General features: G+C 33.9%; 1 protein-coding gene across 1 annotated transcript in view; it reads left to right on the top strand.

The window, feature by feature from the left end:
- The window catches only part of LOC150105436 (uncharacterized), a 199,337-nt gene extending 188,123 nt beyond the window's left edge, over nucleotides 1–11,214 (top strand). The window contains exon 14 of the mRNA XM_090393960.1: nucleotides 9,574–11,214. Within this exon, the coding sequence (XP_090250086.1) occupies nucleotides 9,574–9,728 (155 nt within the window). The 3' untranslated portion in view covers nucleotides 9,729–11,214. The remainder of the gene's footprint in view (nucleotides 1–9,573) is intronic.
- The last annotated feature ends 2,169 nt before the right edge of the window (nucleotides 11,215–13,383 follow it).

Raw genomic sequence — 13,383 nt, 5'->3', positions numbered from 1 at the left:
AGACAAATTATGAAGACTACAACTGTGTTAGGAATAATTATTTTAATTTCCTGACATTTTGACCTTCATACTAAGTTCATCATCTGGAGTATGCACACATATATACAGAGACAAGCTATATTACATTTCACACAGTATGCTGAAGAGACAATGATTTGATCAACTGTTATTCTACTGGCCTGACTTCTAGTGAAAATAAAAATAAAATCAATAAATGAAATAAAATAAAATAACTCATCTCATCCACTTGATAATGGGTTGAGTCCACTAAGAAGAAAGGTTCTCCACTTATAGCGATCTTTAGCCATCTCACTCATGACTCTATAGCTGGGTAGATGGGAATGTTCTTTCAGCAACTTTATCCAAGTACTTCTTGGTCTGCCTCTAGGTCTTTTTCTTCCTATATATCTATTCAGAGCTAAATATGGGAGTCTATGAGTGGCCATTCTCTGAATATGACCAAACCATCTCAATTGATGCTTAATGATTGAGTCTATTATATTACCTGGGAAGTTTAAATCTGTTCTCACTTGATCATTAGTCGTGTTCCATCCAGTGGGTGTTATTAATTTTTCTGAGGCATTTCATTTCAAATGCTTGAAGTTTCTTGATTGGTTGTTGAGTTAATCTCCAAGCTTCTGAAGCATAAGTAGCCGTTGGGATAATAATTGTTTTATATAATTTTAATTTTAGACTCGTTGGGATTTTTTTATTTTTCCATATTTTGTTTAGTTTATTCATGTTGTCCAACCTAGGTTTAGCCCGTGTTTTACTGATTCCATATTGTTGAGGTTACTAGATATAATATTGTCAAGATAAACATTTATTAACTTGTTCCAGCAGATGATTTTCGAGATTTATAGAAATATTTTCTTCTTCTCTACCTATCTTCATTATTTTTGTTTTATGATGATTTATTTTCATACCATAAGTTTTACAAGAGTCATTTAAAATATTAATAGTTTTTTCTGGGGTGCTTAAGGGTCAAAGCCATATAACTGAGAGGAGACCTCCACATAGCCTTTAAAGGAATGCAAGAGAACCGACCAGGGTTTCTGACCTAATGTCCAATCCTCATCTTCTCGTGGTGCACCCTGTTGGGTATCTACTTGGATACTGAACGAACAAGGATGGGCTGGCAATTTGGGATTTAGCCGACCAAATTGTATTCTTATTGGTTAAACCAAAATATAGAATGATGGTACGAAATGATAAAATTTCATGCCGGCTGGGACGTCGCCTGGTTAAACAAGGCCCCCATTGTTTTCGCCAGGGAACCAGAGCGAACAGCGAAAAGTCAGCTACTGGAACGAATATCAAAACAAACCCCAACTCTACATCACCAGAGTTAAAGATCGGTACTATCAACATAAGAAGCCTGAATGGCAAAGAAATGGAGCTAGCTGAGGAATTAGATAAGTACCAGATCGACATAATAGGGGTGACTGAAACAAAAAAGACAAAAACTGGTGAGATCTTTCTGAGCAATAAATACAAAATGTTATATTCAGGCAACGACAATCAAGGAAAAGAAGGAGTAGCCATAGTATTCAACACAAAATACGAGGCTAATCTTCTTGAATGGCAGTCAGTCTCAAGTAGAGTAATGTGGGCAAATATGAGAATGGGGAACTGGACAATGAGACTTATTTGTGCCTATGGTCCCACAGAAGGTTCTACTAAGGTAGAAGTGGAGAAATTTTTTAGAAAAAGCAACTGACACAATGAAAAAGGAAAAGTTGGTCCTTGTTGGGGATCTAAATAGCAGAGTAGGAAATGATTGTGAGACATACAAAAATATTTTGAGAAAATTTGGAGAAAAGAGCAAAGCTAATAATAATGGCAAATATATGTTGGATTTCTGCTCAGGACATGGACTGGTTATTACTAACACCATGTTCCAACATAAAAATGTGCACAAATTCACATGGAGAGAAGAGGCAAGGAATAAGAAAAGTCTCATTGACTATGTTATTGTTGATAGTGATTTTTTCTCCCTGGTGCAGGACACCAGAGTGTACAGAGGATTTGAAATTGGTAAAGTTGGTCCTTGTTGGGGATCTAAATAGCAGAGTAGGAAATGATTGTGAGACATACAAAAATATTTTGGGAAAATTTGGAGAAAAGAGCAAAGCTAATAATAATGGCAAATATATGTTGGATTTCTGCTCAGGACATGGACTGGTTATTACTAACACCATGTTCCAACATAAAAATGTGCACAAATTCACATGGAGAGAAGAGGCAAGGAATAAGAAAAGTCTCATTGACTATGTTATTGTTGATAGTGATGTTTTCTCCCTGGTGCAGGACACCAGAGTGTACAGAGGATTTGAAATTGGAAGCGATCATTATTTAGTCTTGAGCAGGATAAAATTGAATTTCATATTGAAAAGAATAATATGTAAAAAAGTTTTAAAGCAAATAAAAGTTGAGCAGTGCTCAGATGTGAACTGTAGACTAAAATAATACACAAAGATTATTGAAGAAAAAATGAAAGAGTGAGAACAGGAATCAAACCTTGGAGATTCAGGGCAAACTCTGAAGAAAACATTGATTGATTCTGCCAGAGAGGCATGTTGTGAGGTTGTCTACGAGGATAAAAAAATCAGAACTCCCTGGTGGACACAGGAAGTTAAAGAGGCAGTGAAGGAAAAGAAGAAAGCATATCAAAAGTTCCTGTCAGATAAGTCAGCTTGTGCACTTAGAGAATACAGAGACAAATGCAAGAATGCTAAACACTGTGTAAAACTAGCTAAACAAAAGTCATGGGAGGACTTTGGCAAGAATATAGAAAATAAATATCAAGAAGGTGGCAAAATATTCTGGAGGTTGTTGAAGAAGCTTAGGAATGGAGGAAAGAGTTCTGTAAAAGGAGTTAGAGATGATAAAGGTGACATGAAAACAGGAGAAAAGGATATCCTTGAAGTATGGAGTAATTACTTTGAAAAACTGCTAAATATAACAAGCAGTGATGATAGCACAGTGGTAAAAAACACTGACCAGGCATGCAGTCAGGAATACATATCCATACTTTAAGTAGAAAAAGCCATCAAAGGCTTGAAATGTGGAAAGGCAGCAGGAGTAGATGATATTCGACCAGAAATGCTGAAGTATGGTGGTATAAGAGTCTTACAGTGGCTGCACTGCATAGTTCAGAAAGCCTGGAGACAGAGGGAAGAATTCCCGATGATTGGAGTAGAGCTCTCGTAGTACCCATATATAAAAAGGGAAATAAAATTGAATGTGAGAATTACAGAGGTATTTCCCTACTGAGTTCCTGGCAAGATCTATGGAAGTATACTTGAGAAACGGTTGAGAAGAATTGTGGAAGAAAAGCTTGGTGAAGAACAAGCTGGATTCAGGCCAAATAGGCTGTCAGGATCAGATCTTCACTTTACGACAAATAGTCGAGAAAACATGGGAATATAACAGAGATCTGTATTTAAGTTTTGTCGATTTAGAAAAGGCATATGACAAGGTGCCAAGAGAGAAGCTATTCAATACGCTACAGTTATGGTGCCAATGGAGCATTATATCAAGCAATACTTTGTCTTTATTTAAGTTGTAAGTCAGCAGTTAGAATTGAAGGAAGTACAAGAAGATGGTTTAATGTTAAATCTGGTGTGAGACAGGGATGTACATTATCCCCTCTGTTATTCATTATCTATATGGATCACATTATGAAGGAAAGTGGTATTAAACATGATATCAAAATTGGAGATGTTAATGTCAGCTCTTTGCTTTATGCGGATGATGTTATACTTCTAAATAAATCCGCTACAAGTCTGCAAGATTCTCTGACTAAATTGAATAACTGTTGTAATAGATATGGTATGAAGGTCAGCAATAAAAAGGCAAAGACAATGAAAATAGGAAGAAACATTGAAAATAACAACTTCATTGTGATTGGATAACTTATAGAACAAGTAAAACATTTCAGCTACTTAGGCACGATTTTTACTGAAGATGGTAAATTCAATATAGAAATAGACAACAGAATCAGCAAAGCTGGTATGGTAGGAAGTTAATTGAATAAATTCATATGGAATAAGAGAGAAATTAGTCAGAACACTAAATTAGCTGTATACAAGACAGTGTTCAAACCAGTTTTAACTTATGGATCTGAGAGCTGGGTCAGAAGTAAAACACTTGACCAAAGACTAGAGACCGCAGATATGAGAGTCCTGAGAAAGATTAGAGGCGTGAACAGATGGCATCAATGGCAATATCATATTAAAAATGAGGATATTAGGAAAGAACTTGACATTGTCAGCATCCAGGAATGCGTTAGCAGAGCTAATCTCAGGTGGTATGGTCACTTAAATAGAATGGGAGAGGAAAGATTAGCAAAACAAGTGTTCTCTGCCAGGTTGGCAGCAAAACGACCCAGAGGAAGACCAAGATATAGGTGGATTGATACCATACAAAGTGCCTTAGATGATAGAAATATAAGATCTGATAATGTTGGAGTCTTGACAAGTAACAGACTGATTTGGAGGAAAATTATAGATAGGAAGTTAGTAATGATGTAATTTTTTTCATGTAGTCCTATCATATCCTGTACACCCCTTGAGGGTACATGACAGGAATTTGATGATGGTGATAGTTTTTTCTAGCTGTGGTTTAGAATCTGCTAAAATAATGATATCATCCAAGTATTTTATGTGATTAATGTTGGTACCATTGATTTTTACACCTGGTTCATCAACTATGGTTTTACAGACTTTTTCTAGGAAGATGATAAAGAGTTGAGGTGAGAGAGGGCATCCCTGCATTACACCTTTCTCAACTCTGAAATCCTCGGTTTTAATGTTGTTCATTTTAACAAAAGCTTTGGTGTCTCCATAATAATTTTTAATAAATGTTAAAATATCTGAATCCATTTTTATGTTTTTTAGGATAGTGATCAATTTGTTTCTATTAACTGAATCAAAGGTTTGCTTAAAATCTATAAAACAACAGTATATGGGCAGGTTGTATTCCCAATATTTTTCTGCTATATTATTAATGGTGAAGATATGGTCTATGGTGGATCTATGTGGCCTGAATCCTGCTTGATTTTCCTCTATGATATTTTCTGTAAGCACCTGTGTTCTCTTTTGTATAATTCGAATGAATAGTTTATAACTATGGCTTAAGAGTGTTATGGGTCTATAATTTTCACATATTCTTTTGTCTCCTTTTTTGTGAATTGTTATAATAATTCTTGTTTTCCAGTCAGTTGGGATTACTCCAGTATAAAGAATTTTATTAAATAAATTCATTAAGAAATTAATAGCTTCCTTGCCACCATATTTCCATAGTTCTATAGATATTGCATCTTTACCCGTAGTTTTTGAAAGTTTCATTTGCTTTATTGCATTTATAATTTCTGCTGGAGTTATGGGTGGTGCCTTTTCTTATATCATCTTTTCTGTTATACTTTCCTCCTCCTGTTCTTTTTGAAATAATGTTTGATAGTAGTCCTTCCAAATTATTTTAATATTTTGTATTGACCCAGTTTCTAGATTGTTTTTATCTTTCATTGTTAATGGTTTATCTTTATAGATCTTAGTTAATTCTTTGATAATTTTGTATACCGTTTTATTATCATTTCTTTTATTAGCTTCTTCGCACAGTTTTGCTTTTTCCTCCAACCAGTTATTTTTGGCAGATGTGCCCATTTTGTCAATTTTGTTTTTAAGATTCTTATAATGTTGTTTATTTTCTTCTGTATTTTTTATATTTAATATATGCTTTGCTGTTCTTTTTTCTTCTAAAGTATTTAGAATTTCAGGGGTTATCCATTCATGATTTGGTCTTGATGTTGTACCAAATATGTTTCTTGCAGTACTTGTAACAATTTTTTTACCTTGATTCAATGTATTTTCTATGTTGTCATAGGAAATTTTCTAAACTCATTTCCTATTAGTGTCTGATAGTTATCTTGCATAGATTTCTCTTTCAGTTTTGACAGGTCTACTTCGTTGATAGGAGCTCATGATTTACGATACTTGAATTTTAGTTTAATTTTTGCCGCAAGCAGTTCATGGTCAGTGTCGAAGTCTGGAATTTTTAAAGTTCTAACATTTTGCACTGTTGATTTCCAATTGCATTTGATTAGAATGTAATCAGTTAGTCATGATGTAATTTTTTTCATGTAGTCCTATCATATCCTGTACACCCCTTGAGGGTACATGACAGGAATTTGATGATGTGATAGTTTTTTCTAGCTGTGGTTTAGAATCTGCTAAAATAATGATATTGTTCTTTATTGTACCATCTGGTGAGGTCCATGTATATTTGCGGGAAGGTCTATGGAAAAAAAGGGTATTACAGATAAATAGATTGCTTGCTTTAAAAAATTCTAATATTCTTTCTCTTCTCTCATTTCTGTTATCAACTCCGAACCTGCCCATCACATCCTCCAAGCCTGGGGGTAAACTTCCCAAATTTGGCATTAAAATCACCCATCACTATTAATATATCTTTCTTATTGGTCTTGTCTATTAGATCTTGCAACTTATCATAGAAGGTATTGATTTCGTCATCTTCATGTGACTGGTCAGGGGCATAGATTTGAATTATTGTAAAGTGAAAATTTTTTTCTTTACCTTTTAATCTGATAGTGATCATTCTTGGGCCATGTGGTTCTCTGGCCATGACTGCATTTTGTAGCCTATTGTTCACTAAAATGGCGACTCCTTCTCTATGTATATTGTCCTCTCTGCCCGAGTAGAATAGTTTTCCTGAATTTAGGTTTATAACTCCTTCTCCTGTCCAATGGGTTTCAGCCAAGCCTACAATGTCCCATTTAATCCTAGCAAGTTCTTTTTCCATCAAATTTATTTTCCCAGGTTTTAACAGTGTCCTTATATTTAAGGTTAAGATGTGCGAAACTCTATTGGCTGACCACATACTAAACTTTTCGGCTGCTTCCTGTGATCTAGGATCAGCCGCGTCGGTTTCCTCAGACACTGTGGAGACTCCTGATTCATAGGGTTGAATGGCAGAATAATGCAGCCGGCTTCCCGCTCCTCTGCTGCATCCTTTGGTCCACGACTCCTTATTCTTTATTCGGAGCTTAAAATAACTACATCAAAGCTATAGTGTATTTAAGACAGCATCAGAGAAACATTCTTTCATATAGATAGTTTTATTACAGTAAAAATGATATCCTAATTTAACATGACAATTGTTATATTAGATTTAGGATCCTGGATTACCTATGATTCTTTTTATAAGGGAGAAAGGTTAAGTGGGTATAATACGTGCCTTCATATGCTTGGGATCACAAGCTTGATTCAGGCCAAATAGAGACTGTCAGGATCAGATCTTCACTTTACAACAAATAGTTGAGAAATCATGGGAATATAACAAAGATCTGTATTTAACTTTTGTCGATCTGGAAAAGGCATATGACAAGGTGCCAAGAGAGAAGCTATTCAATACGCTACAGTTATATGGTGTCAATGGGGGCATTATATCAAGTAATACTTTCTTTATTTGAGTTGTAAGTCAGCAGTTAGAATTGAAGGAAGTACAGGAAGATGGTTTAATGTTAAATCTAGTGTGAGACAAGGATGTACATTATCCCCTCTGTTATTCATTATCTATATGGATCACATTATGAAGGAAAGTGGTATTAAACTTGATATCAAAATTGGAGATGTTAATGTCAGCTGTTTGCTTTATGCGGACGATGTTATACTTCTAAATAAATCTGCTACAAGTCTGCAAGATTACCTGACTAAATTGAATAACTGTTGTAATAGTTATGGTATGAAGGTCAGCAATAAAAAGGCAAAGACAATGAAAATAGGAAGAAACATTGAAAATAACAACTTCATTGTGATTGGAGAACTTATAGAACAAGTAAAACATTTCAGCTACTTAGGCACGATTTTTAGTGAAGATAGTAAATTCAATATGGAAATAGACAACAGAATTAACAAAGCTGATATGGTAGGAAATCAATTGAATAAATTCATATGGAATAAGAGAAATTAGTCAGAACACTAAATTAGCTGTATACAAGTCAGTGTTTAAACCAGTTTTAACTTATAGACCTGAGAGCTGGGTCTGAAGTAAAACACTTGACCAAAGAATAGAGACTGCAGTCCTAAGAAAGATTAGATGCGTGAACAGATGGCATCAATTGCAATATCATATTAAAAACGAGGATATTAGGAAAGAACTTGACATTGTCAGCATCCAGGAATGCGTTAGCAGAGCTAATCTCAGGTGGTATGGTCTTTTAAACAGAATGGACGAGGAAAGATTAGCAAAACAAATGTTCTCTGCCAGGCTGGCAGGAAAAGACCCGGAGGAAGACCAAGATATAGGTGGATTGATACGGTAAAAGTGCCTTAGACGATAGAAATATAAGATCTGATAATGTTGGCGTCTTGACAAGTAACAGACTGATTTGGAGGAAAATTGTAGATAGGAAGTTAGTAATTATGTAAATTTTTCATGTAGTACTATCATATCCTGTACACCCCTTGAGGGTACATGGCAGGAATTTGATGATGATGATGACCTTTTTTGGATGTTGTTCGCTGTCTTCTTTCTGCAGCATGCGTACTTCTGCTGTTAGGTTGTTAAAATGAAGGTTTTTTTTGGAAAAAGTGGGAGAATTAATTTGAAAAAAATCCAGGTTTTTTTATAATATATATATATATATATATATATATATATTATAACCTATAGGTCACGACTCTGACCAATAGGCAGTAATACAAGCACTTCAAAGGCAGAAACACCAAACTGACATGACATAGCCTACACTTCTCCCATGAGTTCCAAAGATGACGGACGGTCGAAATGGCTCACACCCTGTTAACCCCTTGACCCCCTTTTTTCATCTCTCCCGCTCCAAAAAAGCACTCCACTCACCCCTAACAACATTATATATATATATATATATATATATATTAATTATAAAAAAAAACAGTTTTTTCCAAATTAATTCTCCCACATTGCCAACCCCCCCCCCTTTTTCCAAAAACCCCCTTACCTTTAACAGCCTAACAGCAGAAGTATGCATATCGCAGAAAGAAGACAACCAACAACATCCAAAAAAAGATATGTCCAAATTTTCTTCCTCTATTATTTCTGCATACAGCTGTCTCTATAATACATCAGTAATGCCCTAAGAATTCTTGAGTCAAGAGCCAATGACATTGAAAAGCTGCACTCCTAAATGAAAGCAGACGAAATAGCTGTAAAAATAATAATCCTCAGTGTAATAATGCAAATTCCATTAAAGAAGATATGTGATTATTTATACTTAAATAATATTAACAAAATATGTACAGTATTGGGAGTATGTACTTGTTATTTTATTTCTTCTGAAAATAAACCGTTTTCATTTCTGAGATGGTTACTGTAATCTACCATTTATCTGACTTCTAATACATCACCATGTAATTGTACTTCATTATCTAACCCTTCAGTTATCAGAATGGCATATTGTTTTCTCAGTGTGGATAGAAACAGTAATTACTGTATATCTATAAAATATTACTCAGAGTGATGGACCAATAAAATGTTGCTTAATTTCTGTAAATATTTTCTTTTCCTTTCTAGATAATACTGTTAGTGAAGAAACTGTCAAAACAGAAAATGATGTTAGAATTTTGAAAACTGCATTTACTCGTGAGAACATAATGAAGCTCTCTTCTGAAGAAGTGATTAATATGATAACAGAACTAACCAGTGTACTTCGGACAAGACTTCAGTGAAAGTTGTGCTTCATTTTGCAAAATATATGAAAAAAACCACTATTAAATGAGTTTATTCCATAGTGTTTGTAATAACAAATTTCACATGGATTTCATTAAGGAAACAGCAGCGAAATTTTATAGCAGTCGCATACCAAGATTTATTAATGGAGACTGAGCACTTGATTAATATAAATCGCATCATAGAATGCTTAAATTCTACTTTATGTGAAATACATCAATTTCAATTCTTATCAATATAGAATATTCTTTCGTCACTAACAAAATGCTTATCAAGTGCTACAACATTGTTGAGATAATAAACTGATATGTCCCAAAAGGAATTGTGTGACTTTTTATAAATTCTTCCAGTTGTGACATTATGTGTGTATATATACATACATACATACATATATATATATATATATATATATATATATATATATATATATATATGATAAGTTGTATTTATGTAGCTACTGTTGCATATTTTGTTGAATTCTTGAACATTCCGTTTCTTGCTTGGAATCATTGTTCTCACTGTTTTTAAATAACTGTCACAATTTCATCTGTTTCCAAGCCCAGTGTATAAATGATATATGCATAGTTTTATTTTTTAAAAACATTTAATTAGGTAACCAAAACTCTTCTTGTAAACATCATTAATGGAAGTGATAATATTCATAGACGCCATAAAGATATGTTAAGTAATTGGTAGTAGCTAGTGCTCACAATCATTCTCTAATTGATATATTCAAATGTCAACAAAAGAACATTTTTCATATCCTGTTTACTATAGAACTTTACTTCATAATTTGCATTTGATAGGTTGAAATATCCAAAACTAGTTCTGTTTCCATTATGCAGATATAGAAATCAAAATTGCTAAATATGAAAACTTATGTACACAAAAATGTTTTCATTTAAATGTTGATTATTAATATTTTACTTTTTTTTTTTTTTAAATCATTGATACTTAAATTGTTTCAGTAGGAGAATGGCAATATCTTTTATATTTTTGCCTAGAATATTTAGCATATCTGTAGCATTTAGACATTCCTTACACGTTTGTGAATAACCAGGAAGATTTTTGGTAAAGTGCTAATAAATATTGTAATACAAAATTTGTAAATATACACACACACACACACACACACACATACATACATATAATATGGCTACTTTTATAGTATAGTGCTGTTGGGCATAAACATAGAATGATTGAAATCCTTCCCTTGTTAGCTTTCCCCGTGTGAAACTTACGTTTGATTTTAATTATCTTGAATTATTATAAGATTGGTGACTTTGAGAGTATCGATGCTAAATATGTGTTACAATGTTTTGTATATTTTTCTTATTTATTGTCTTAAACATGCTTTGTGATATTTTTTTAAATTAAACTTGTTAATGTAAAATAATAATGAGAATTTTACACATTTTATTACTCATCACATTTGCCACATGTTGTAATGGAGTAGTAAAATAAAGAAATTTTTTAATGACATAAGTAACTTTTATTTTCCAACAATGCATTCATCATCCTTATGATAGAAAAATAGTGTGAATCATGTTTAATCATTAAGCCTAATATTTAACTACAATCATTATCCATAACAAAGTCCTCCGGTCAGTCAAATGTATCCTATATTGGAGTTTGCATACTATGTTGAAATTGGTCCTGTATGTTGTTGTGCACAACAGTTCTATATTTATTCAAGCTGTACTTAAGTTGTGATCTTAATCATATTTTTGTACATGTATTTAAATTGTGTATTATCTAATATATTCCATGTGTAATTGTCAGGTCTCTGCACATCATCTCCATTAAATTCTTATTAGACAAATTGCTTCTTTATCCATTGTATTGTTTTTCACATAAGCATCTTCTACCCATAGTTAGATATTAAGTTAATTTTATAGTATTTTTATAGTTAATCAATATGCACTGATCCTAATGGCCTTGTAAACCCAGCAGTTTTCACCATTTGTAACCATCCATTGTTAGACATGTATATAATAACAATACAATTAATAACAACCGCAACAGTACTTGGTAGAATAACCCCTTTAACACCTTTTCATTTCCCTCCAAAAGGAATAAGTGGGCACATGACTCTTTTAGCCCCAACTTTTTGAACATTGGTAGACAGCAAATTTATTCTGTTGAAAGACCCTGCATCCTTAACCCACTAAGATCCTCCGAATGCCAGAAATATGGACATGCCCAAACTGTCTGTCGTGGCTCTGCCACCTGTGCCCAGTGTGGTAGTAAAGAGCATGATAACCAATCTTGCACTGCCAAGAAAGCTCAAAATGTAAATTGTCAGGGAGATCATCCAGTATACTCCCATTCATGTCAGAAGTGAAAAGATGATGAGAAAGAAATACAAAAAATAAAAACAGAGCAAAACATATATCAGGATGCAAAAAGAAAGTTAGTCATTGCCACTCCTGCTCTGAGATCCTCTTATGCTGAGAAGGTAACAATTAAGAAAATGTCAAACAGCAACTCAAACTTATATATCTATTCCACCAAATGATAATTTCACCATATCTGAACTTTACGATTGTAACTGTTTCTCTGTTGAGTGCATCAAACACAATGTACGGTCCGACTCTGAAAATGTTTCCATTTGATGAGAACCAACTTGTGAGAAAAATTATGGCAAGGATATCACCTAAAAACAAATCAACAGACTCTTCCATAGAAAAAATGGATACTTCAGTATTCACTGAAAGCAATATGAACTTGCCCAGTGATCCTGACACACACCTGAAGATGTATTGGATATTTTACCATAGGAAGAGATGGACACTCGTCATCCATACTTTCCAAAATCTAATGAGATCTACAAACCCCCCAATAAGAGCAAGTTCTCAATCTCCTGGAAACCAGACAAGTCTACAAAGTCTAAGCAACAGGAAAATTTTTAGTGTTGTGGGTTTCACCAGAATATCAATGATATCAAGCACTTGCTGCAGGAACACAAACTTTTTGTTTGTAAACAGAAAGCAAAACTTTTTATTCCTGAGGTATTTTAAGAAATATTGCTCTTGTGTGTAAGGAACAGAACTGGAAATGGTCCTGCACATTGGAGTAGCTATTCTTGTGGACAGTCTCCTTTCCACCATATTCAGCTTAATACTGCTCTGGAAGCAGTAGCAATTTGCCTATATGTGGAGTCTCTAAACACAGTATGCTTAATATATTTACTGCTGGGTTCTGAATTAAATGAGAAAGAACTTTATAATCTCATAATGTTACTGCCTCAGCCCATACTCTTAATGGGTGACTTTAATGGACATAACAGGCTGTGGGATAGATGAGTAGATCATTGACACGAATAGATGAGATATAATTGAGTGTTCATGCTCAACTCCCTTATTAATAACATCATAAATACCTTCCATATGCCTACCCACTCTTATTTGGCATTCAATCTTACAATTTGCTTCCATTTTAGTCTCTTGTGGTGAAGAATGATGTCAGTGATATGAGTCTGGCTTCTTATCCAGGTGCTTCGCTTATCTTTTAATGTGATGCCTACCATCAACCTCTCCATTTTTCTTTGAGTTGTTGCTAGTTTATTTGCCAGTGCTTTTGTTAGAGACCAAGTTTCATAACCATATGTGATGACTGGAAGTATACACTGGTTAAATATCTTCCTTTCTAAAC

Source organism: Typopeltis vanoorti, chromosome 6 (genome assembly GCF_054136105.1).
Source record: "Typopeltis vanoorti isolate ZY-2024b chromosome 6, IOZ_Tvanoo_1.0, whole genome shotgun sequence".
In the NCBI taxonomy this organism is placed as follows: Eukaryota; Metazoa; Arthropoda; class Arachnida; order Uropygi; family Thelyphonidae; genus Typopeltis; species Typopeltis vanoorti.
Note: the sequence above shows the minus strand (reverse complement) of the source record. Positions and strands in the feature narration are given on the sequence as shown.